Raw genomic sequence first — 27,874 nt, 5'->3', positions numbered from 1 at the left:
TCCATACCTTGGCTATTGTAAAAAAATGCTACAATAAACAAAGGGGTGCATATATCTTTTTGAATTAGTGTTCTCATTTTCCTTGTGTAAATACTTAGTAGTGGAATCCTGGGTCATATGGCATTTCTATTTTTAGTTTTTTGGGGAGCCTCCATACTATTTTCTATAGTGGTTGCACCAATTCACAGTCCCATCGACAGTGCATGAGAGTTCCCTTTTCTCCACATCCTCTCAACACTTGTTATTTCTTGTCGTTTTGATACTAGCCACTCAAAGAACTGATTTTAGATTATAAAACTTGATATATGGTAGTAGGAAGTCCTTTAAGATTGACAAGGCTATTCTTGTTTCTTTGTATTCTTACATAAATTTTGAAATCAAATTATCATTTTCCTAAAAAAAGAAGATGGGTTAAATTAAAAAAAATATTTTTAATTCCAGTATAACAACATACAGTGTTACATTATTTTCAGTTGTACAATATACTGATTTAACTATTCTATACATTACTCAGTGCTCATCATGATAAGTGTACTCTTAATCACCTTCTCCTACTTCACCCATCCCCATACCCAACTCCTCCCCTCTGGCAACTACCACTTCTCTTTTTTTAAGAGTCTGTTCTTTTTTGTCTCTTTTTTTGTTTTGTTTTGTTTTTTAAATTCCACATATGATTGAAATCGTACGGTATTTATCTTTCTTGACTTAATTCACTTAGCATTATACCTTTTAGATCCATCCATGTTGCTGCAAATGGCAAGATTTCATTTTTTTATGGTCAAGTAATATTCCATTGTGTGTATGTATATATACAAACATATTATATATATATATATATATATACACACACACACACACACACACATACATACATATATACACATGGATATATATACATACACACTACCTCTTCTTTATCCATCTATGGATTGACAGTTGGGTTGCTTCCATATCTTGGCAATTGTAAATAATGTTGCAATAAATATGGAATTCTGACTGGTATTATAGACTTTCTCTGTTGTACATTTGCTTTTTATTTCATGAATTTCTGTTTACATTTTTATTATGGGGACTTTGTTTCTCAAAGTATAATCATATTTACTTGGTGATTCTTTATAAAACTGTCTGTTTATATTAGATAAGAAGCCTCCAGTGTTAATTTCTTCTGAAATAATTGAGACATATTTGCCCAAAAAGGACAGGTGAACACAAGTCATGCTGAGGGAAAGAGAGACTCTGTTTACAGAAGCATTTTCATACATATACTACCCAGGAATAATTTTGCCAAAATGTACTTCAATATACTGAGCTACTTTATATTACTACTCAAAATATAGTTTAAGTTGAAAGGGGCTTACATATTTGAAAGATGAATTAGTGAAGAAGGGAAAGTATATATTTAAGAAAATTTAGTGTTTAATTTCAATGACACTGACCTTGTCTCAGTATTTAAAAATGCTAATTGATGCGTTTACCTTTGTTTTCCTAGTGATATGCAGCTTTCGAGGATCTGTCCCTCAAGGCTTGGTCTTAGAAATAGGAGAAACGGTCCAGATTCTTGAAAAATGTGAAGGTAAGTATGGACCTATACAGTACACAAACAGTGATAATTTTGGGTAGTATTATATACATTTATTTTGTAGTAATAGATTATAAGCAATCATTTTGAAAGCATAATTAACCACATTATGATATATTGTTATAAAATCCTTCCTGATTTATACTTATCATAAATGTATGGGTTATTTTGGTTCTAATCTAATAGGAACAATTAAAGAACTCATTGTTGGCCCTCAGAATGTAATTTTTACACACAATATGTTAAATGATTAATTTTGATTTTACAGTTAAATAGATAATCTTCCACCCATGCTTAGCTGCATTTGAATAGAATTGAATTGTAATTAGTTCATTTGTATGTTTCTGTTTAATTGGCTGGATGTGATCAGTTATAATTAAAACAAGGCAGTAAATAATGCTCAAATGAAGTTTGGCTTGACTACTAGCCTCTTCTGTGATGTATATGGGTAGTTCTGCTGTAACATTTATGCATTATTGAAAAATGTAACATTTTTTAAAATCATGCACTTGGGGCTCCTGGGTGGTGCAGTTGGTTAAGTATCTGACTCTTGGTTTCAGTGCAGGTTGTGATCTCAGGGCTATGGGATTGAGTCCCACATCAGGCTCTAGGCTCAGGAATCTGTTTAAGATTCTCTCTCCCCACGGAGTATGGCTGGAGACCAGGGAGACAAGAGTGATCGACTGCTTTTCTCTGAGGGCTCACTGAGGAGTGGGGCCCTGAGTTCTTGGCTCCTCTGGGACCAGAGATTGGGAGGTCGCCATATTCATTCTCGTCCTCCAAAGCTGTACAGAAAGCTTTCAGGGAACAAAAGCTACCAAGAGCAAACCCGAGCAGATTACTTAGCCTGGCCCCTGGCAAGGGTGGTACAGTTCCGCCTCAGGCAAAGACATTTGAGAATGACTGCAACAGATCCCTCACCCAGAAGATCAGCAAGAACATCCAGCCAAGACCAAGTTTACTGATCAAGTAGAACGGCAAAACCCCAGAGCTAGGGGAATACAGCACATAGAATTCATGGCTTTTTTCCCCATGATTCTTTAGTCTTTCAAAGTTAATTTTTTTTTATTTTTTAAAGATTTTATTTGTTTTTTGACAGAGAGAGAGACAGCAAGAGAGGGAACACAAGCAGGGGGAGTGGGAGAAGGAGAAGCAGGCTTCCCGCCCAGCAGGGAGCCCGATGCAGAGCTTGATCCCAGGACCCTGGGATCACGACCTGAGCCGAAGGCAGATGCTTAACAACTGAGCCACCCAGGCGTCCCTCAAAGTTAATTTTTAAAGTTTTTTTTATTTTTCTTTTTCTATTTTTTTAGTTGAATTTTTCTTCTTCCCTTTTTTAAAAAACATCTTATCAATTTCTTTGTTAAAAATCTTTTTTAATTTTCATTTTTACAGTCATATTTTATCCCTTCATTGAATTTGACCTTACTTTTTGTGTATATATAAATTTTTCTTTCTTTAAAATTTTGGGATACAGTTTTTTCTAACAGACCAAATATACCCTAAATCTAGTGTCTGACGTTTTCCTAGTCTCCCGCCTGATCACATTCTCTCTTTTTAAAAAATTTTTTCATTCTTTTTTCAACCAACTTTTTATCAGTTCTTTTTTAAAAATATTATTTAATTTTCATCTTTACAGTCATATTCCATCCCTTAATTGTATTTACCCTTATTTTTGTATATATATAAGCTTTTCATTTTTAAAATTTTGGGAGACAATTTCTTCTAACAGACCAAAAAACACCCAAAGTCTAGCATGTGGCTCTGTTCTATTCACCAGCCTGATCATATTCTTTTTTTTTAATTTCCCTTTCTTTTCCCCCTGGTTTCGAATCTCTTCTGATTTGCTTAGTGTATATTGTTCTGGGGACATTGTTACCCTGTTAGCATTTTGTTGTCTCATTCATCTATTTGCCTCTGGACAAAATGACAAGACGGAAAAACGCACCTAAAAAAAAAGAAGAGGCAGCACTGACTGCCAGGGACCTAATCAATACAGACATTAGTAAGATGTCAGAACTAGAGTTCAGAATGATGATTGTAAAGATACTAGCTGGGCTTGAAAAAAGCATAGAAGATACTAGAGAATCCCTTTCTGGAGAAATAAAAGAACTGAAATCTAACCAAATTGAAATCAAAAAGGCTATTAATGAGGTGCAATAAAAAATGGAGGCTCTAACTGCTAGGATAAATGAGGCAAAAGAGAGAATTAGTGATACAGAAGACCAAATGGTGGAGAATAAAGCAGCTGAGAAAAAGATAAACAACTACTGGATCATGAGGGCAGAATTTGAGAGATAAGTGATACCATAAAGCAAAACAATATTAGAATAGTTGGGATCCCAGAAGAAGAAGAAAGAGAGAGGGGGGCAGAAGGTATATTGGAACAAATTATAGCAGAGAACTTCCCTAATTTGGGGAAGGAAACAGGCATCAAAATCCAGGAGGCACAGAGAACCCCCCTCAAAATCAATAAAAATAGGTCAACACCCCTACATCTAATAGTAAAACTCACAAGTCTCAGAGACAAAGAGAAAATCCTGAAAACAGCTCAGGACAAGAGGTCTGTAACCTACAATGGTAGAAACATTAGATTGGCAGCAGACCTATCCACAGAGGCCCAGCAGGCCAGAAAGGACTGGCATGATATATTCAGAACACCAAATGAGAAAAATATGCAACCAAGAATACTGTATCCAGCTAGGCTGTCACTGAAAATAGAAGGAAAGATAAAAAGCTTCCAGGACAAACAAAAACTAAAAGAATTTGCAAACACCAAACCAGCCCTACAAGAAATATTAAAGGGGTCCTCTAAGCAAAGAAAGAGCCTAAAAGTAACATAGACTAGAAAGGAACACAGACAATATACAGTAACAGTCACCTTACAGGCAATATAATGGCACTAAATTCATATCTTACAATAGTTACCCTAAATGTAAATGGGCTAAATGCCCCAATCAAAAGACACAGGGTATCAGATTGGATAAAAAAAACAAGACCCATCGATGTGCTGTCTGCAAGAGACTCATTTTAGACCCAAAGACACCCCCAGATTGAAAGTGAGGGGGTGGAAAACCATTTACCATGCTAATGGACATCAAAATAAAGCTGGGGTGGCAATCCTTATATCAGACAAATTAGATTTTAAACCAAAGACTGTAATAAGAGATGAGGAAGGACACTACATCCTAGTTAAAGGGTCTATCCACCAAGAAGATCTAACAATTGTAAATATCTATGCCCCTAACATGGGAGCAGCCAATTATATAAGCCCATTAATAACAAAATCGAAGAAACACATAGACAATAATACAGTAATAGCGGGGGACATTAACACCCCCCTCACTGAAATGGACAGATCATCTAAGCAAAAGATCAACAAGGAAATAAAGACTTTAAATGACACACTGGACCAAATGGACTTCACAGATATATTCAGAACATTCTGACAAAGCAACAGAATACACACACTTCTCTAGTGCACATGGAACATTCTCCAGAATACATCACATCCTAGGTCACAAATCAGGTCCGAACTGGTACCAAAGGATTGGGATCATTCCCTGCATATTTTCAGACCACAATGCTTTGAACCTAGAACTCAATCATAAGAGGAAAGTTGGAAAGAACTCAAATACATGGAGGGTAAAGAGTATCCTACTAAAGAATGAATGGGTCAACCAGGAAATTAAAGAAGAATTTAAAAAATTCATGGAAACAAATGAAAATGAAAACACAACTGTTCAAAATTTTGGGATGCAGCAAAGGAGGTTCTAAGAGGAAAGTATATAGTAATACAAGCCTTTCTCAAGAAACAAGAAAGGTCTCAAATACACAACCTAACCAAAGGAGCTGGAGAAAGATCAGCAAATAAAGCCTAAACTCAGCAGGAGAAGAGAAATAATAAAGATCAGAGCAGAAATCAATGAAATAGAAACCAAAAGAACAGAACAGATCAACAAAACAAGGAACTGGTTCTTTGAAAGAATTAACAAGATTGATAAACCCCTGGCCAGACTTATCAAAAAGAACAGAGAAATGACCCAAATAAAAATCATGAATGAAAGAGGAGAGATCATAACTAACACCAAGGAAATACAAACAATTATAAGAACATATTATGAGCAACTATATGCCAGCAAATTAGACAATCTGGAAGAAATGGATGTACTCCTAGAGATGTATCAACTACCAAAACTGAACCAGGAAGAAATAGAAAACCTGACCCATAACCAGCAAGGAAATTGAAGCAATAATCAAAAATCTCCCAACAAACAAAAGCCCAGGGCCAGATGGCTTCCCAGGGGAATTCTACCAAACATTTAAAGAAGAATCAATACCTATTCTTCTGAAACTGTTCCAAAAAATAGAAATGGAAGGAAAACTTCTAAACTCGTTTTATGAGGCCACCATTACCTTGATCCCAAAACCTGACAAAGACCCCACTAAAAAGGAGAATTACAGACCAATATCCCTGATGAACATGGATGCAAAAATTCTGACCAAAATACTAGCCAATAAGATCCAACAGTACATTAAAAGGATTATTCACCACGATCAAGTGGGATGTATTCCTGGGCTGCAAGGTTGGTTCAACATCCATAAATCAATCCATGTGATACAATACATTAATAAAAGAAAGAACAAGAACCATAGGATCCTCTCAGTAGATGCAGAAAAAGGCATTTGACAAAGTACAGCATTTGACAAAGTACAGCATCCTTTCTTGATCAAAACTCTTCAGAGTATAGGGATAGAGGGTACATACCTCAATATCATTAAAGCCATCTATGAAAACCCCACAGCGAATATCATTCTCATTCCCCTAAGGTCAGGAATACAGCAGGGATGTCCACTATCACCACTGCTGTTCAACATAGTACTAGAAGTCCTAGCCTCAGCAATCAGACAACAAAAAGAAATAAAAGGCATCCGAATTGGCAAAGAAGAAGTCAAACTCTCACTCTTTGCAGATGATATGACACTTTATGTGGAAAAAGATTCCACCCCAAAACTGCTAGAACTCATACAGGAATTCAGTGAAGTGTCAGGATATAAAATCAATGCACAGAAATCAGTGGCATTTCTATACACCACCACCAAGACAGAAGAAAGAGAAATTAAGGAGTTGATCCCGTTTACAATGGCACCCAAAACCATAAGCTACCTAGGAATAAGTCTAACCAAAGAGGCAAAGTATCTGTACTCAGAAAAGTATAAAATACTCATGAAAAAATTGGGGAAGACACAAAGAAATGGAAAAACATTCCCTGCTCATGGTTTGGAAGAACAAATATTGTGAAAATGTCTATAGTACCTAGAGCAATCTACACATTTAATGTAACCCTTATAAAAATATCATCAACATTTTTCAAATTAATAGTACAAATAATCCTAAAATTTGTATGGAATCAGAAAAGACCCCGAATAGCCAAAGGAATGTTGAAAAGCAAAGCCGGTGGCATCACAATTCCGGACTTCAAACTCTATTACAAAGCTTTCATCATCAAGACAGTATGGTACTGGCACAAAAACAGACACATAAATCAATGAAACAGAGTAGGGAGCCCAGAAATGGACCCTCAACTCTATGGCCAACTAATCTTCAACAAAGCAGGAAAGAATGTCCAATGGAGAAAAGACAGTCTCTTCAACAGATGGTGTTGGGAAAATTGGACAGCCACATGTAGAAGAATGAAACTGGACCATTTCCTTACACCACACACAAAAATAGACTCAAAATGGATGAAAGACCTAAATGTGAGACAGGTATCCATCAAAATCCTTGAGGATAACACAGGCAGCAACGTCTTCGATCTTAGCTGCAGCAACTTCTTCCTAGAAACATCGCCAAAGGCAAGGGAAGCAAGGGCAAAAATGAACTATAGGGACTTCATCAAGATAAAAAGCTTTTTGCACAGCAAAGGAAACAGTCAACAAAACCAAAAGACAACTGACAGAATGGGAGAAGATATTTGCAAATGACATATCAGATAAAGGGCTAGTATCCAAAATCTATAAAGAACTTATGAAACTGAACACCCAAAGAACAACTAATCCAGTCAGGAAATGGGCAGAACACATGAAGAGACATTTCTGCAAAGAAGACATCCAAATGGCCAACAGACATATGAAAAAGTGCTCAACATCACTCGGCATCAGGGAAATCCAAATCAAAACCTCAGTGCGATACCACCTCACACCAGTCAGAATGGGTAAAATTAACAAGTCAGGAAATGATAGATGTTGGCGAGGATGCAGAGAAAGGGGAACCCTCCTACACTGTTGGTGGGAATGCAAGCTGATGCAGCCACTCTGGAAAACAGTATGGAGGTTCCTCAAAAAGTTGAAAATAAAGCTACCTTACAACCCAGCAATTGCACCACTGGGTATTTACCCCAAAGATACAAATGTAGTGATCTGAAACGGAACCTGCATCCCAGTGTTTATAGTAGCATTGTCCAGAATAGCCAAAGTATGGAAAGAGCGTAGATGTTCACCAAAAGATGAACAGATAAAGATGTGGTATATTCAATGGAATATTATGCTTCCATAAAAAAAATGAAATCTTGCCATTTGCAATGACGTGGATGGAACTAGAGTGGGTTATGGTAAGCGAAAGAAGTCTATCGGAGAAAGATAAGTATCATATGATCTCACAGATATGAGGATTTTGAGAAACAAGATAGAGGATCATAGGGGAAGCGAGGGAAAAATGAAAAAAGACGTAACCAGAGAGGGAGACAAAGCATAAGATACTCTTAATCTCAGGAAACAAACTGAGGGTTGCTGGAGTGGAGGGGGGTGGGAAGGATGGGTGGCTGGGTGATGGTCATTGGGGAGGGTATGTACTATGGTGAGCGCTGTTAATTGTTTAAGACTGATGAATCAAAGACCTGTACCCCTGAAACAAATAATACATTATATGTTAATAAAAAAATAAAAAAATCTCTCTCCCTCTCCCTTTGCCCCTCCTCTGTCTCTAAAATGAATAAATAAATCTTTAAAAAATCATGCACTCAGATCAACAAGATATATGGAAAAAATAAAGTTAGGGAGAAATCACATAAAATCAGAGTATTGACAAAAGCAAAATTGATACCATGGGTAAGAACCTGGGCAGCCTAGGCTGGCAGTTCAGCAGGACTAAAAGGCATCTCAAGTTACATAATAGAATGGAAATGTTGCTATGTGGGCATGGAGACAATGCCATGTAAATGGAGCTCTGATCCACTTTCCTGCTCTTAAGATGGATATGGAATTAAGTGTAACCTACCATGACCCAGGAATTATGTAAGTTTGGGAGTGCACTTTTCTGGAAAGGGAGCTCTAGTGCAGTACTCATTCAATATTTTCTTAAAACAGAAATATAAATCAATACCCCTTCAGGATAAAAATTTTTAGCAAAGTAATAGAGGGGAATTCTCTTTATCTGGTAAAGGATACCTGCTAAAAAGCCTACAGCAAATATCATTATCCAATTGTAAAATATTGAAAAATTTCCCACTGAGATCTAAAAATGAGACAAGGAGACCTGTTATAATCATGTGTATTGAACATTATACTGGCAGTACTAGCTAGTGTGGTAAGAAAAATAAAATACATAGGGGTGCCTGGATGGCTCAGTCGTTAAGCGTCTGCCTTCGGCTCAGGCTCCTTGCTCAGTCTGGAGCCTGCTTCTCCCTCTCCCACTCCCCCTACTTGTGTTCCTTCTCTTGCTGTGTCTTTCTGTCAAATAAATAAATAAAATCTTAAAAAAAAATAAAATACATAAAGAATGGAAATATAAGATTGAAACTATCATTTGTGTGTGATATAATTGTATATATAGAACATCCAATAGATTCTATAAAAAATAACTGGGAATAAATATGGGAACTTAAAAATATGATGGCTACAGTATCAATATTTTAAATATATATTATTTTGTATGTATTTGCAACTAAGAACTAGAAAATGAATTAAAGAAACAATGCTATTTATATAGTATCACAAACAATAAATGCCTAGAAGCAAAACTAATAAAAAATGTAAGACACGTACATTAAAATCTACAAAAACATTGTTGATAGAAATTAAGGAAAATCTAAATAAATGGAAAGATATACCATGTATATAGATTGAAAAACTTACTGTCTTAAGATGTCCATTCTTCCCAAATTGATCTTGGTTTAATGCAATCCAATAAAAATCCATCAGGTTTTTTTCTTTTTTTTTTGTATGGATATTGAACAGCCGATTCCAACATTTATATGAAAAGGCAAAAGGTTATAAATAGCCAAGACAATCATGAAGAAGGCAATAAAGTAGAAGATTTATGCTACCAGATATGAAGATTTATTATAAATGAAGACATTGTGGTTTTGGGGCAAGACAGAATAATGAAACAGAATACAGAGTCCAGAAACAGACCATCATGTATATCGTCCAGTGATATATGAAAAAGGTAAAAATTGCAGTGCACTGGGGAAATGATATCCTTTGCAAGAGGTGATACAGGGCCACCTGGAATAAAAAATGATAGTCTATTCAATAAATGGTATTGTGTCAATATTGAAAGCAACGAATATTGATCTCTACCTCATAGTATTTGCCCCAAACACAGTTCCAGATGGATGCTACCTAAATGTGAAATGTAAAACCATAATGTACCTTGAAGGAAACATAGGAAAATATTTTTCTTGACCTTGGGGTAAACAAAGATTCTTCTTGACCTTGGGGAAGACAAAAGCACTAACCATAAAGGAAAAGATTGGTAAGTTGTACTGTATTAAAATGAAGATCTGTTCAGAAGACATTAAGGAGAGAAAAAAGGCAAGTCACAGAGAGAGATGTTTGATGAAGGACTTGTATTTAGAGTATATAGAGATCTACTAGAAATCAAAAATAAGATACTCCAATAGAAAAATGAGCAGAAATCTTGATTAGGCTCCTCACAAAACATATATTCCAGTGGCTCATAAACATTCGGAAAGGTGTTTAATTTCATTCAGCAGGGAAATACAAATTAAAACTACAGTGTGATAACACAACACAGCCACTGGAATGACTAAAATTGAAAACACTGGCAATACCAAGTGCTGGTAAGGATGTAGAACAACTGTTACTTTCAAACACTGCTGGTGGGAGAGGAGATGGGATAACCAGTTTGGAAAAGTGTTTGGCACTATTAACTAAAGTTGAATGTACACATATCTGATGATCCAGCAAATCTACTCATAGGTATGAATCCAACAGCAAAATTCATGTATAAGATGTTAGTAAAAGCTTTATTCATAATTGCGCAAACCAAACTGGAAAAGAAACACATATTCATCAGCAGTAAATAAATTATGGTATATTCATACAATTGAATGTGACACAGAAAGGAAAATGAATGAATTACTACATACAATAATACAGATGAATATCACAGATCTCTCTTGACAGAAGTCAGATGTAAGAGTTCATGCTGTTATGGTCCTGTGCACATAAAGTACCAAATCAGGTAAAACTAATAACTGGTGATATTTATCAGAATAGTGGTTAAATAACCACTCTTCTGTCTGGCTTCTTTTGCTAAGATTGTATCTGTGATATTGTTGTGTGTAGTAACAATTAATCCATTTTCCTTTCTGTAGCACATTCAATTTAAGGGTGTGTGTGTGTTAATGACTAAAAGACACAGAAGTGGCATTTGGGATGCTGTTAATATTTTACTTATCTGAGTGGTGGGCATACAGTTGTATATTCTTTGAAAATTTACTTAGCTGTAAACTAATGATTTGTACACTTATGAATATTACATATCAAAGAGGTTACTGCCTGTGTTCTCCTCTAGGATTTTGATGAATTCCTGTCTCACATTGAGGTCTTTCATCCATTTTGAGTTTATCTTTGTGTATGGTGTTAGAGACTTTGACATCGGCCACAGTAACTTCTTTCAAGTTTTATCTCCAAAGGCTAGTGAAAGAAAAGCAAAAATGAACTTTCGGGACTTCATCAAGATAAAAAGCTTCTGCACAGCAAAGGAAACAGTCAACAAAACAAAGAGGCAACCCACAGAACGGGAGAAGATATTTGCAAATTACACTACAGATAAAGGGCTGGTATCCAAGATCTATAAAGAACTTCTCAAACTCAACACCCAAAAAACAAATAATCAAGTCAAAAAATGGGCAGAAGACATGAACAGACACTTTTCCAAGGAAGACATACAAATGGCTGGCTAATGGACACATGAAAAAATGTTCATCATCATTAGCCATCAGGGAAATTCAAATCAAAACCACATTGAGATACCACCTTACACCAGTTAGAATGGCAAAAATTGACAGGGCAAGAAACAACAAATGTCGGAGAGGTTGTGGAGAAAGGGAACTGTCTTACACTGTTGGTGGGAATGCAAGTTGGTACAGCCACTTTGGAAAACAGTGTGGAGGTTCCTCAAAAATTTAAAAATAGAGCTACCTATGACCCAGCAATTGCACTCCTGGGTATTTACCACAAGTACACAGATGTAGTGAAAAGAAGGGCCATATGTACCCCAATGTTCATAGCAGCAATGCCCGCAATAGCCAAACTGTGGAAAGAGCCGAGATGCCCTTCAACAGATGAATGGATAAAGAAGATGTGGTCCATATATACAATGGAATATTACTCAGCCATCAGAAAGGATGAATACCCAACTTTTACATCAACATGGATGTACACATTATGCTAAGTGAAATAAGTCAAGCAGAGAAAGTCAATTATATGGTTTCACTTATTTGTGGAACATAAGGAATAGCATGGAGGACATTAGGAGAAGGAAGGGAAAAATGAAGGGGGGGAATTGGAGGGAGAGATGAACCATGAGAGACTATGGACTCTGAGAAACAAACTGAGGGTTTTAGAGGGGAGGGGGTTTGGGGGAAGGGTTAGCCCGGTGATGGGTATTAAGGAGGGCACGTACTGCTTTGAGCACAGGGTGTTATAAGAAAACAATGAATCGTGGATCACTACATCAAAAACTAATGATGTATGGTGACATAACATAATAAAATTTAAAAAAATGTTACCTATCAATAAAAAAATTAAAAAAATAAAAGGACTTGGTAAAAAATTTTATGAAAAGTGTAGAGATGCAACAACATGGTTGCATCTAAAAAATATGTTGAACAAAAGAGCCACTAAAATGTCTGACATATCCAAATGTTGGCCCAGATATGTTTCAGTGGGAATGCTTATACACTGGGGGTATCTTGTGATGTTAGATGTGCATATCCTGTGATTTAGCAGTTTAACTCCTAAGTTTATACCTTAGAGAAGTGTTTTTAAAGCTATCCTCATCAATCATTAGTGGGTTACAAATTCCATTTAGTGCTCACTATCAGCATTAATAAAAAATGTCAAGAGTATGTTGCTCTATCAGTTACAATCCATTTATAGTAATAATTTGAATAGGGAATATTTAATATAAATGTTAACTGATAAAAAGGAATTACTAAAAGGGGTTAAAAACATTCAAAGGGTATAGAAATAGCAGGTGTAAAAGTCAACAACTACTGAGAAGGAGCCAGCAAGCAAGGAACTAAGAATTTAAAAGAACATTCTCTGCCTCAAGGCAAAGATTCAGATCCTTTTGGAAAAGGTCATGGCTGCCATAGGAACCTGTAGACTGTCAGTGGTGAAGAAAATTGCCAGAGGGTATGGAGGGCCTCCAGCATGCCAATCACCTGGCAAGGGTGCTGAAGTAACATAGCAGTGCATCAGAACCAAGAAGGGGAAGCTCCTTCTTTCTGCTATGGCCTTGCAGTGTCCCATTAGTACCCTTTATTGACAAAGCTTAATGCTGGGTGAGTTGGCAAAAAAGAAATGTTGATATGGTTTATATTAGTTTGGGATTACCAGAAAAACAGAACCAGTAGGAGATACATTAAGTTTATGTATATATTTATTACAAGAAATTGGTTTACATGATTATGGAGTCTAAGAAGTCCCAAGATCTGCAATTGGCAAGCTAGAAACCTAAGAGAGCCAATGTTCTAGTCAGATTCAGAAGGCCTGAGAACCAGGAGAGCTGATGATATAAGTTCCAGTCTGAGTCCAAGCCTGAAGGCAGGAGAAGGCCAGTGTCCTCGCTTGAAAATTGGCAGAGAAAGTGAAATCTCTCTTACTCCACTTATTTGTTGTATTCAAGCGTTCAGTAAATTGGATAAGGCCCACTTACATTGGGGAAGACAATCTGCTTTACTCAGTTTACCAATAAAAAATGTCAGTATGATCCAGAAAGTCTCACATACACACCCAGAAAAATATTTAACAAAAATCTGGGCACTGGGTGACCCAGTCAGGTTGAACCATAAGATTAACCATCATAGGGCTCAATTCCATTATTAAAAAACAGGATAGAGAAGGGTAGATTTGGTGCTGAGGGGTAGTCAATTGGTAACTGGCACAATTGCATGTAGCATCATTAAATTTTTTTCTTCATGAGATTTGCTTCGATTTTATGTGTATGGGATTGTGAAATAAAATCTATTTCTAAATCTGGGCCATGCTAAAAAAAATACTTGAGTTTATTGATCTGGAGAAACTTTTGCATATGTACACATGAAGACACCTACAGCATTGTGTGTAGTAGCAAAAAATTGATAACATCCTAAATGTCTACCAACAAGAGAATGTTAGTGAAATAAATTATGGGATCTAATGTACAACATGTGATTATAGTTAATAATACTGTATTACATACTTCAAAGTTGCTAAGAGTAGATCTCAAATGTCACTACAAAAAAGAAATGGTAATTATGTGACCTGATGGAAGTGTTAGCTAGTTGCCCTATGGAGGTAATAATTTTGCAGTATATGTGTATCAAATCAAAGTGTATCAAAGGTGTAATGTTGTACACCTTAAACTTATACACTGTTATATGTCAATTACAGCTCAATAAAGCTGGAAAATGTAAAAAAAAGCAATAAAATAAAACAACATGAAAAATAACATGCTTATATTTCTATTTCTTAATCTTTTCCTTTTTTTAAAATATTTATTTTTTTTGACAGAGAGACACACAGTGAGAGAGGGAACACAAGCAGGGGGAGTGGGAGGGGGACTGGGAGAGGGAGAAGCAGACTTCCCGCCGAGCAGAGAGCCTGATTTGGGGCTCGATCCCAGGACCATGGGATCATGACCCAAGCCGAAGGCAGACGCTTAACGACTGAGCCACCCAGGTGCCCCACTCTTTTCCATTTTTAAAAAAGGTTTTATTTGACACAGAGAGTGTGAGAGAGCACAAGCAGGGAGAGTGGCAGGCAGAGGAAGAGGGAGAAGCAGGCTCCCCACTGAGCAGGGAGCCTGATGCAGGGCTCCATCCCAGGACGCTGGGCTCATGACCTGAGCCGAAGGTAGGATCTCTTAACTGACTGAGCCACCCAGGTGCCCCAGTTTTTTCTATTTTTTTTTTTTTTAAAGATTATTTATTTGAGAGAGACAGAGCAAGAGCATGAGCAGGTGGGAGGATCAGAGGGAGAGGGAGAAGCAGACTTCCCATTGAGCAGGGAGCCTGACTCAAGGCTCAATCCCAGGACCTGAGCCAAAGGTAGATGCTTAAGCAACTGAGCCACCCAGGCGCCCCTGATTTTTTCCATTTTATTCTTTTTTTTTTTTAAAGATTTTATTTATTTATTTGACAGAGAGAGACACAGCGAGAGAGGGAACACAAGCAGGGGGAGTGGGAGGGGGAGAAGCAGGCTTCCCGCTGAGCAGGGAGCCCGATGCGGGGCTTGATCCCAGGACCCTGGGACCATGACCTGAGCTGAAGGCAGACACTTAACGACTGAGCCACCCAAGCGTCCCTCCATTTTATTCTTATGTATTTACTCTGCAACAGAAGATAAGACTTTAGCTCTGTTATCCTTTCCCATCCCAAACATACACAAACATGCTTCTGACTTCTTCCAATATACTTAGCATCCTTGTTAATTAAATTAGTATTTGTTTTTTTATTACTATGGTTAATTCATGGCTGATCTATATGGTATATTATTATATCTTGTATTACCATTTGTTTCTCTGGAATTAATATTTGACATATATTTAAAATATATAATTTATATATACATATATCACCTTTTCTTTGTCCATTCATCCACTGATGAATGCCTAGGTTGTTTCTTTGTCTTGGTAATTGTGAATAATGCTGCAATGAACATGGGAAAAGAGGTATCTAGTTTTAAGTTCTTGAGGAACTTCCATACTGTTTTCCTTAGTGGCTGTACCAATTTACATTCCCATTAACAGTGCACCAGGGCTCCCTTTTCTCCACATCCTTGTCAGCATTTGTTATTTCTTGTCTTTTTGATGATAGCCATCCTAACAGGTGTGAGATAATATCTTACTGTGGTTTTGACTTAGAATTTAGATTTAGAATTTTTATTTAGAAATTATTTTGTGAGAGCAGTCAGGTGGCCTCAGAATATTACTTGATTTTGGTTGGTTAATAACATCATTTTCCCTGTCATAAATAATGTCAGAATCTAATTGTTTTAAGAGCCTAGGTAGGTACTCTGTTTTCATTACATCCCCTCTAAGTTAGGAATTCCACTTAAATTCCTGGGCTCATGCTTATAAATGAAAGTGTGTAAGAAAATTTTCTGGCTTCATTATTGAGACAGTGTTTATTGCTTATGACATATGCTTTGTGCTGGAAGACTCATGTCAGTTATCCACATTGTGTCTGTTTGCTGATTTGTTGTCTGTATAGTTCTCTGAAGCCATCTTATTCATGCCCTGTTTTACTATCTAGATTCATGATCCATAGCCTGCTTTGACTTTGGGTCTTGTAGGTACTTGTGCTGTAGATTTCTCACTCAATTCCAGCTTCCATTTTACCTTGAACATTTCTGTCTTCTATCCCCTTTCTCATTATCTTATTCTGATTTGACTTAGCTGCCTATTCCTTTGCTGTCCTTAGCCCTAAAATTGATTCTGGCTTTTCTGTAAGAACACTTCCACAACTCTATGGTCAACTAATCTTTGACAAATCAGGAAAAAATATCCAATGGAAAAAAGACAGCCTCTTCAGTAAGTGGTACTGGGAAAATTGGACAGCTACATGTAAAAGAACGAAACTGGACCATTCCCTTACACCATACACAAAGATAAACTCAAAATGGATGAAAGACCTTGATGTGAGACTGGAATCCATCAAAATCTTAGAGAAGAACATAGGCAGTAACCTCTTCGACATCAGCCACAGTGACTTCTTTCAAGACACGTCTCCAAAGATAAGTGAAACAAAAGCAAAAATGAACTTTTGGGACTTCATCAAGATAAAAAGCTTCTGCACAGCAAAGGAAGCAGTCAACAAAATTAAGAGGCAGCCCATGGAATGGGAGAAGATATTTGCAAATGACATTACAGATAAAGGGCTGATATCCAAGATATATAAAGAACTTTTCAAACTCAACACTCAAAAAACAAATGACACAGTCAAAAGATGGGCAGAGGATATGAACAGATACTTCTCCAAAGAAGACATAAAAATGGCTAACAGACACATGAAAATATGCTCAACATCACTAGCCATCAGGGAAATAAAAATCAAAACCATAATGAGATACCACCATAGCCCCCAGTTAGAATAGCTAAAATTAACAAGACAGGGGACAATAAATGTTGGGGAGGATGTGGAGAAAGGGGAACCCTCTTGCACTGTTGGTGGGAATGCAAGCTGGTACAACCATTCTGGAAAACAGTATGGAGGTTTCTCACTGCCACTTTCTAATGGCATTTAAAAATTTAAGTTTTTGGATACTAACCCTTTATCGATATGTCATTTGCAAGTATCTTCTCCCATTCCATAGGTTGCCTTTTAGTTTTGTTGATTGTTTCCTTCGCTGTGCGGAAGGTTCTTCTCTTGATAAAGTCTCAATAGTTCATTTTTTTGTTTTCCCCTGCCTTAAGAGACATGTCTAGTAAGAAGTTGCTAGGGCCTGGGTCAAAGGGGTTGCTGCCTATGTTTTTGTTTAGGATTTTGATGGCTTCCTGTCTCACATTTAAGTCTTTCATCCATTTTGAATTTATTTTTGTGTATAGTGTAAGAAAGTGGTCCAATTTCATTCTTCTGCATGTGCTGTCCACTTATCAAACTCAACACCCAAAAAATAAATAATCCAATTAAGAAATGGACAGAAGACATGAATAGACAACCTTCCAAAGAAGGCATATAGATGACTAAAAGACACATGAAAAGGTGCTCAACATCACTCATCATCAAGGAAACACAAATCAAAACTATGATGAGATACCACCTCACACCTGTCAGAATGGCTGATGCAGAGAAAGGGGAACCCTCTTACATTGTTGGTGGGAATGCCAGCTGGTGTAGCCACTCTGGAAAAGTATGGAGTTTCCTCAAAAAGTTAAGAATAGAATTACCCTATGACCCAACAGTTGCACTGTTAGGTATTTACCCAAAGGATAAACAAATATACCCTGATGTTGATAGCATTTTCAGCAATAGGCAAATTATGGGAAAGAGCCCAAATGTCCATCAACTGATGAATGGATAAAGAAGAAGTGTTATCTATATATGGTCAAATATTACTTAACAAAAAGAATGAAATCTTGCCATTTGTAATGACGTGGGTGGAGCTAGAGAGTATAATGCTAAGAGAAATGAATTAGAGAAGGACAAATACCATATGATTTCACTCATATGTGGAATTTAAGAAACAAAAGAGATGAACAAAGGGTAAAGAAAAAAAAGAGGGAGGTAAACCATAAAAGACTCTTAACTATAGAGAACAAACTGAGGTTGCTGGAGGGGAGGTGGGTGGGGGGATGGGCTAAATGGGTGATGGGTATTAAGGAGGGCATTTGTGATGAGCACTGGGTATTATATGTAAGTGATAAATCACTAAATTCTACTCCTGAAACCAATATTGCTAAATGTTAACTAACTAGAATTTAAATAAAAACTTGAAAAAAAATAAAAGCTTATTTTTTTAAAAGATTTTATTTATTTATTTGACAGAGCACAAGCAGGGGGAGCAGCAGAGGGAGAGGGAGAAGCAGACTCCCCGCTGAGCAAGGAGCCTGATGCAGGGCTTGATCCCAGGATCCTGGGATCATGACCTGAGCCAAAGACAGATGCTTAACTGACTGAGCCACCCAGGCGCCCCAAAAACTTATGTTTTCATGAGATTTTATGGATAGGAAAATTTGCCTCTTTCTGATAAGAAGGTCTCCTTTTAACTATAAAAAGATTTTATTTCTGTTCACCTTAAGAAATTATTTTATGTATGAAAATTGTCATAGAATTTCAAATCACAGTACTTATCGTACATTTATATAATATATAGCTCTAAACACTTAACCCTGCTCTTTTAAATGCCTTTGGCAGATTTTTCATTATGTTTGCAACTTAAGTTAATGTTTAAAAGTAAATAAGAGTTTCATAAGACTCATTTGCTCTCTGCCTACCATGTTCTAGGAAATAGTGATAGATATTATACATTCATTATTTCAGCTGATGCTCAAAATGACCTTTGAAACATTACTACCTCCATATTTAGTTGAGGAAACTGAAGCTTAAGAGAGTGAAGGGAACATAGGTGGTATGTGGCAGAAAGGATTCTGCTTCTGCTCTGAGTAAGCTATTTGGAATTCATGGAGACTCTAGTTTTGGAAAAACAACTATTTCTGGAGATCCATTTCTAAAGTCTGTTGGGTTGTGTGGGGCTTGCTGTTTCTCCAAATGGTTACTTTCATAAATGAACAAATAAACACTTAATAGATGTATTTATGAGGTTTTCTGTTTTTGGACATTTGAACAATAGAGGTAGTTTTCTGGTCACCAGGAAGGTTTCATTCATGGATTATTGCATGAGAGTTTGTTAAGTTAGTAATATACTTTGGGCTATAGAAAAGAAGCTTCAGGGTTTGAAGTTTAAGTAGGTATGTATTTGCCTCCCTTGGGTGTGTGGTGGACAGAGGAGGATTGTAAGTTTTTTTTGTAGTTTTGTGTATATACTTGAAATCAAATTTGTCAAGGTTTCAGAATAATGTTGATAATCTAAGTTTCATATGACCTTTGGAATGGCCCAGGCACGTCAAACTGTTCTATCTCTTCTCTTTGTAGTCTCATTTTCTACCTATTCACTGCTATTTCCTAGTGTACCTTCATTAGGATACGCCATTGGTTTTGTGGAGAGAATAAATGGAGTGGATCTTGGGAGACCATGGTTCTGCTTCTAGATCTGTTGTGGATGATTTATGACAGCATGACCTTGTGATGCCTCAGGTTCCCCTCTATAATATATGCAAGATAGCTATTTTTTCCATGGACATTTTAGGCCGATAGGTGAAGTTTGAGCTTTTAGCAGGAAAAGCACAGTTTATGTTCAGATGTGCTGGATGGTATTCTTCATAGTTTTTCTGTTGCAGTTTGGGTACTACTACTAGGACTGAGAAAAGATCATGGGTCTTTGAATCAGATCTTTATCCTTTTTTGTGGTGGGTCTTTTTTTTTTTTTTAAGATTTTATTTATGGGGTGCCTGGGTGGCTCAGTCAGTTAAGCATCTGCCTCTGCTCAAGACATGATTTCAGGGTCCTGGGATCAAGCCCTATGTCTGGCTCCCTACTCAACGGAGAGTCTGCTTCCCCCTCTCCCTCTGCCCTCCCCCAGCCTCGGCTTGTGTTCTCTCTCTCTCAAATAAATAAAATCTTTTAAAAAATAAAAATAAAAAATAAAAAGATTTTATTTATTGGAGAGTGAGAGAGAGAGAGAATGAGCAGGGTGGAAGGGCAGAGGCAGAGGGAGAAGCAGGCTCCCTGCTTAGGTGCGGGGCTTGATCCCAGGACCCCAGGATCACAACCTGAGCCAAAGGCAGACGCTTAACCGACTGAGCCACCCAGGTGCCTGTCAGGTCTTTATTTTTTTAATGAATTTATTTTTATTTATTAGAATGTGGTGGGGAGGGGCAGAGGGAGAGGGAGAGAGACAGAAGCAGACTCTACGCCGAGCGTGGAGCCTGCCATTGTGCTTGATCTCAGGACTGTGAGATCATGAGCTGAAACCAAGAGTTGGATGGATGCTTAACTGACTGCACCACTCAGGTGCCTCAAGTCTTTAGTCTTTTTAATCATTCTTTTGCTTATTATTAAATGTGACCATAAATTTATAAACAGTTTAAAAACAAATGTTACGGCATATACATCTAGATGAATTCTGCTTAGAGAAGTCACATTGGTAGATTATATAATTATTCTAGTAATGAGCTTTTTTCAAAAAGTATTTGGAATGCCCTTCAAAGTATTCTTACAAACTCTAAAAGGATGAAAATTTGCTACCATGTTGAAAAGAATTAGAATTTTTGGGTTACAGTGGAGTATCAATTTGATTTTGCTTCTTTCTGAAACACTACAGAGTGAAAGTATAGGGGCTTAAAAATTGCAACACACCCACAAAAACAAGCCAAGTGGCCTTGGAAGAGTGGAAATTATGACTTACCATACCCAAGGTAGCTGAATCCCAAGCATGTATAGTAGGAATAGCTGGGAACCAACCTTATTAATACTGCAGATCCTCAAAAGACATAGGAATTACAGAACCAGGTACTTTTGGAAATGAGGATGAAATTATATAGATCTTCTCCCTTACTTCATCTCATTTGGTGGCAGCTCCTCCCTCATCCTTGTAGAAGTTTTTTTTTAATTTTTTTAAAGATTTATTTATTAGAGCATGCATGCAGTGGGGGACGGAAAAGGGAGAGGAGGAGAGAGTACGAAGCAGACTCGGTGTTAAGCATAGAGCTGGATGCGGGGCTTGATCTTACGACCCTGAGATCATGACCTGAAATGAAACCAAGGTCAGTTGTGCCATCCTAGTAGAAGTTTTGAGGCTCATTTTTGGTGGAGGATAAATAAAGTATCTGTGGATTGGGAGACTTCATGCACAGTTCCATAGGAGATAGGCTTTGTATTGAAAACTGGGGATTAAGTGACAACATGCCTACTGAATACTGAATATAGAAACTTCTAGTCATGGGGCGCCTGGGTGGCTCAGTTGATTAAGCGACTGCCTTCGGCTCAGGTCATGATCCTGGAGTCCCTGGATCGAGTCCCGCATCGGGCTCCCTGCTCAGCAGGGAGTCTGCTTCTCCCTCTGACCCTCCCCCCTCTCATGTGCTCTCTCTCATTCTCTCTCTCTCAAATAAATAAATAAAATCTTTAAAAAAAAAAAAAAAAAAAAAAAAAAAAAAAGAAACTTCTAGTCATCTCCCACTTGGCTCTCGAAATCCTGGCAGCCAGACCTTTACCTTCCAAAACAGATTAGAGGACTCTTTCCGGACAGTCTGAATAGGGCAAGATGAGGGACTTAAAGATGTTGATTGTGCCAGTTATTGACTTACTGTCTCTGAGTTTTGAACCCCCCCTTCTTTACCCCTTTATTATGATGCTAGAGCTGGAGACTCTGCAGACCACGTTTCTTCTTTGCCAGCTGAATCTTTGTTAGGTTCTGCCAGTAAAGAGGCACTATAGGAAGACTGCTTGCCTGGAGGATGAAGAAGGGACTTCGTTCTTCCTGTTTTTATTTTATCCCTTTAGAAAATGCTCTGCAGGCAGTTGGTCCCTACAGTATTTTCCATGGCAAGCAGCAGTCTTGGTTTTGGTGAGTGGCCTCCAGAAATTCTCACTGTAGCAGTGAATATCTTGTTTCTGCAGTAGCCCACCATTTCATCAGAGATCAGTATCTTAGGTTTTTGGAATCTGTTCTGTAAGTTACTAAGCTTTTTTTCTTGTTTGATTTTCACTTAGCTTTAAAGGTTGCAATATCTTTTCGTAGTTGCTACCTTGGTTATATCTTAAGAGTTCCCTTTTACATTTTAGTCATTTACTATCTTTTACCTATTTAATGATTTTTTAAATAATAAATGTTTTCCTGTTTGAAAGATTGGTTTTTGTCTCCTGACTAGACCCCAGTTGATACCCTGCTATCAGGATTTTCACAACAAATGGTAGCCAGATCTCCAAACAGTGAATCATAAGGTCAGCAAGATTCACCCATGCATTTAGAGATTCCAGTTAACTTTTTATTTCCTTTCTTTTAAATATGAGCAGACAACCAATGATACCAGGTATTTGAAGATGCCTCTAAAATGAAAGATGGCTCTTCTCCTTCCCCCCCCCCAAAAAAAACAAAAAAGAAAAGAAAAAGAAACTCATAGGAAAGAGACTACATAGGGTGAAGAAAACTTAGAAAACAAGCCTTATGAATAATTTCCTCAGAGAGAAAGACATTGCATCCTTCAAACTAGAACAGGATGCTATTAAAAGGGAACATTAGACAACAGAAAGGAGTTCTTGGAAATTAAAAGCATGGTAGCAGTAATGAAAAATCTCAGTAGAAGGGTTGGAAGATAAAGTTGAAGAAATTTCCCAGAAAGTAGAACAAAAGTACAAGTCATGGAAGATTAGAGAATATAAGGCAATTCAAGGTCAGCTTCAAGAGGTACATCATTTGGTGGAGGTTCAGAAACACAGAGGAAAGAAACTGGAGAATAGAAATCAGCTATGAAATAACTCAGGAAAATTTTCCAGAATGGAATGACATGGCTTTCCATATTGAAAGGACCCAGCAAGTACCTAACACAAATGAAAGAAAATAGACACATATCATTGTGAAATTTCAGAATATTGGGACCAAGAAGATTCAGCCAACATTCAAAGATAGAAAAGAGTATGGTATATACAAAGGACTGGACTTTAACTATGGAAGACAGTGGAGTGGTGTCTTCAAAATGTTGATGGAAAATGATTTATAACCTAGAATTTTATAATTCAGCCAAACTATGAATTGAATATGAGAGTATACGAAATAAATTTTCTGACATGAAAATTATCAGTTGTCCTCCTATATAACTTTACTCATGAAGCTCTGAGGGGATGTATTCCTGTAGAATAAAGCAGTAAGTTAAAGAATGGAAAGATACGGGATTCAAGAATCAGGAGAAACCAGCACAGGAGAGACTTTTAAAGGTAATCCCCAGGAGGGCGCCTGGGTGGCTCAGTCGTTAAGCGTCTGCCTTCGGCTCAGGTCATGATCCCAGGGTCCTGGGATCGAGTCCCACATCGGGCTCCCTTCTCGGCAGGAAGCCTGCTTCTCCCTCTCCCACTCCCCCTGCTTGTGTTCCTGCTCTCGCTCTCTCTGTCTGTCAAATAAATAAATAAAATCTTTAAAAAAAAAAAAAAAAAAAAAAAATAAAGGTAATCCCCAGGATTGTTACACGAAAACAAGCGTGGATCACTACATCAAAAACTAATGATGTATTGTATGGTGACTAACATAACATAAAAAAAAAAGAAAGGTAATCCCCAGGATGAATATAAAGGGTGATAGGATGACAAGTGAATACCAGATGTAGAAAGTAATCAGGATAAATTAGAGCTGTGTGACTTAAGACAGAGACAGACCTATTGAAGGCTGTTTTACCATCTTCCTTGCTGCCATTATACTGCTTTTTAAATCTGAGGACAGAATGACCAGTTGAGCTTGCCCGAGAATTTTACATGTACTTGACTTGTTTTTGACAAAGTTCCTACTCTGCTCCATACTCTGCTGCCTGTACAGCTGAGAATACTCATTCTACCACAGTAAGTCTGTGGGTAGAGTGCACAGAGTAATCTGAAGAGTCTGTGTGAAAAAGAAGTGGCATCTAGAGGGGAAATAGGTAAGTAGGAGGAAGGTACCCTTTGGAGATATGGCAGTGAAGAGCTATCTAGTAGTGGCAGGAGCATTAGAGTTACCTCTGTTGTAATACAGAATTTTTCACTGCATAAATGTAGTTTGAAGTCCATAGTATTCTCTGACAGTAATGTTGAAGACATTGATTTTATATGGCTTGATAAAGCTTTATACCCTCTATATGGCTTTATACCCTCTTTTTTGATCTTTTATATGTCTTTTTGGAGGCTATGTGGATTCAGTGCCTGCCATTATTCTAGGGCCATGTGGAAGTCAACTATTCTTTTAACTTTCATGTATTCTTATGTTTAAATATGTGTATAGTATATAAATAGCATGTAGTGGGGGGGTTATTTTTATTTATTCTGACAGTCTGGATTATTTAGTCTATATGTAGTTGATTTAATTATTTATTTAGTTAGGTTTAAGGCTATCACCTTGGTCTTTGTGCCTTATTGTATTACTTATCCTTTCTTGCATGCCTTATTAACCTAACATTTTGATTATTCTAGGTATTTTCCTCTATTAGCTTGTTGGCTTTAAAGTATTTTATTTGTAGTGGTCACCCTAGAGTTTATTTTTTTATTTTTTTATTTTTTTTTAAAATTTTATTATGTTATGTTAGTCACCATACAATACATCATTAGTTTTTGATGTAGTGATCCATGATCCATTGTTTTCGTATAACACCCAGTGGTCCATGCAGTACATGCCCTCCTTAATACCCATCACCGGGCTAACCAATCCCCCCTCCCCCCTCCCCTCTAAAACCCTGTTTGTTTCTCAGGTCCATAGTCTCTCATGGTTCATCTCTCCCTCCAATTCCACCCCCCCCATTTTTCCCTTCCTTCTCCTTATGTCCTCCATACTATTCCTTATGTTCCACAAATAAGTGAAACCTAATTGACTTTCTCTGCTTGACTTATTTCACTTAGCATCATCTCCTCCAGTCCCATCCATGTTGATGTAAAAGTTGGGTATTCATCCTTTCTGATGGCTGAGTAATATTCCATTGTATATATGGACCACATCTTCTTTATCCATTCATCTGTTGAAGGGCATCTTGGCTCTTTCCACAGTTTGGCTACTGTGGACATTGCTGCTATGAACATTGGGGTGCATATGGCCCTTCTTTTCACTACATCTGTGTCTTTGGGGTAAATACCCAGTAGTGCAATTGCTGGGTCATAGGGTAGCTTTATTTTTAAATTTTTGAGGCACCTCCACACTGTTTTCCAAAGTGGCTGTACCCACTTGCATTCCCACCAACAGTGTAAGAGGGTTCCCCTTTCTCCACAACCTCTCCAACATTTGTTGTTTCTTTCCCTGTCCATTTTGGCCATTCTAACTGGTGTAAGGTGGTATCTCAATGTGGTTTTGATTTGGATTTCCCTGATGACTAATGATGATGAACATTTTTTCATGTGTCTCTTAGCCATTTGTATGTCTTCTTCAGAGAAGTGTCTTTTCATATCTTCTGCCCACTTTTTGACTTGATTATTTGTTTTTTGGGTGTTGAGTTTGAGAAGTTCTTTATAGATCTTGGATACCAGCCCTTTATCTGTAGTGTCATTTGGAAATATCTTCTCCCATTCTGTGGGTTGCCTCTTTGTTTTGTTGACTGTTTCCTTTGCTGTGCAGAAACTTTTTATCTTGATGAAGTCCCAAAAGTTCATTTTTGCTTTTGTTTCACTAGCTTTTGGAGATGTATCTTGAAAGAAGTTGCTGTGGGCGATGTCAAAGAGGTTCCTGCCTATGTTCTCCTCTAGGATTTTGATGGATTCCTGTCTCACATTGAGGTCTTTCATCCACTTTGAGTTTATCTTTGTGAGTGGTGTTAGAGAATGGTCGAGTTTCATTCTTCTGCATGTGGCTGTCCAATTTTCCCAGCACCATTTATTGAAGAGACTGTCTTTTTTCCATTGCATGTTTTTTCCTGCTTTGTCAAAGATTATTTGACCATAGAGTTGAGGGTCCATATCTGGGTTCTCTATTCTGTTCCATTGGTCTGTATGTCTGTTTTTGTGCCAGTACCATGCTGTCTTGGTGATCACAACTTTGTAATATAGCTTGAAATCGGGCAACCTGATGCCCCCAGCTTTGTTTTTCTTTTTCAACATTTCCTTGGCAATTCGGGGTCTTTTCTGATTCCATGCAAATTTTAGGATTGTTTGTTCCAGCACTTTGAAAAATGTCATTGGAATTTTGATCGGGATGGCATTGAAGGTATAGATTGCTCTGGGTAGCATAGACATTTTAACAATGTTTATTCTTCCGATCCATGTGCATGGAATATTTTTCCATCTTTTTGTGTCTTCTTCAATTTCTTTCATGAGTGTTTTGTAGTTCCTAGAGTATAGATCCTTTACCTCTTTGGTTAGGTTTATTCCGAGGTATCTTATGGTTTTTGGTGCTATTGTAAATGGAATCGTTTGTCTAATTTCTCTTTCTACAGTTGCGTTGTTAGTGTATAAGAAAGCAACTGAATTCTGTGCATTGATTTTGTATCCTGCCACATTACTGAATTGCTGGATGAGTTCTAGTAATTTGGGGGTGGAGTCTTTTGGGTTTTCCACATAAAGTGTCGTGTCGTCTGCGAAAAGAGAGAGTTTGGCTTCTTCTTTGCCAATTTGGATACCTTTTATTTCTTTTTGTTGTGTGATTGCTGTTGCTAGGACTTCTAGTACTATGTTGAACAACAGTGGTGAGAGTGGGCACCCTTGACGTGTTCCTGATCTTAAGGGAAAGGCTCTCAGCTTTTCCCCATTGAGGATGATATTCGCTGTGGGTTTTTTATAGATGGATTTTATGAACTTGAGGAATGTTCCCTCTATCCCTATACTCTGAAGAGTTTTAATCAGGAAAGGATGTTGTATTTTGTCAAATGCTTTTTCTGCATCAATTGACAGGACCATATGGTTCTTCTCCCTCCTCTTATTAACGTGTTCTATCACATTGATTTGCGAATGTTGAACCACCCTTGCATCCCGGGGATAAATCCCACTTGGTCGTGGTGGATGATCCTTTTAAAATCATATTAGCTAGGATTTTGTTGAGGATTTTGGAATCCATATTCATCAGGGATGTCGGTCTGAAATTCTCCTTTTTGATGGGGTCTTTGCCTGGTTTGGAGATTAAGGTAATGCTGGCCTCATAGAATGAGTTTGGAAGTTTTCCTTCTGTTTCTGTTTTTTGCAACAGCTTCAGTAGAATAGGTATTATTTCTTCTTTGAATGTTTAAAGGTAGAATTCCCCAGGGAATCCATCAGGTCCTGGATTCTTGTTTTTTGGGAGGGTTTTTTTTTAATTTTATTTTTAATTTATTTTTTTAAGAGATTTTATTTATTTATTTGACAGAGAGAGACACAGTGAGAGAGGGAACACAAGCAGGGGGAGTGGGAGAGGGAGAAGCAGGCTCTCCACTGAGCAGGGAGCCCGATGCGGGGCTCGATCCCAGGACCCCAGGACCATGACCTGAGCCGAAGGCAGACGCTTAATGACTGAGCCACCCAGGCGCCCCTTTTTGGGAGGTTTTTGATCACTGCTTCAATCTCGTTACTGGTTATTGGCCTATTCAGGTTG

General features: G+C 37.5%; 1 protein-coding gene and 1 long non-coding RNA gene across 6 annotated transcripts in view; both read left to right on the top strand.

Moving 5' to 3' along the window:
• Window positions 1-27,874, top strand: part of DOCK3 (dedicator of cytokinesis 3) — a 589,066-nt gene that overhangs the window by 98,888 nt on the left and 462,304 nt on the right. For all 5 annotated transcript variants that reach the window (XM_078077688.1, XM_078077697.1, XM_078077693.1 and 2 more), the window contains exon 2: window positions 1,490-1,573. In XM_078077688.1, the coding sequence (XP_077933814.1) occupies window positions 1,490-1,573 (84 nt within the window). The remainder of the gene's footprint in view (window positions 1-1,489; window positions 1,574-27,874) is intronic.
• Window positions 9,822-14,543, top strand: LOC144382573 (uncharacterized). The gene is made up of 2 exons (XR_013449757.1): window positions 9,822-10,025; window positions 11,400-14,543. It is a non-coding gene; the product is annotated as an uncharacterized LOC144382573 (long non-coding RNA).

The sequence above is a fragment of the Halichoerus grypus genome, chromosome 1 (assembly GCF_964656455.1).
Source record: "Halichoerus grypus chromosome 1, mHalGry1.hap1.1, whole genome shotgun sequence".
NCBI lineage: Eukaryota > Metazoa > Chordata > Mammalia > Carnivora > Phocidae > Halichoerus > Halichoerus grypus.
This window is presented reverse-complemented; position numbering and strand designations above follow the sequence as displayed.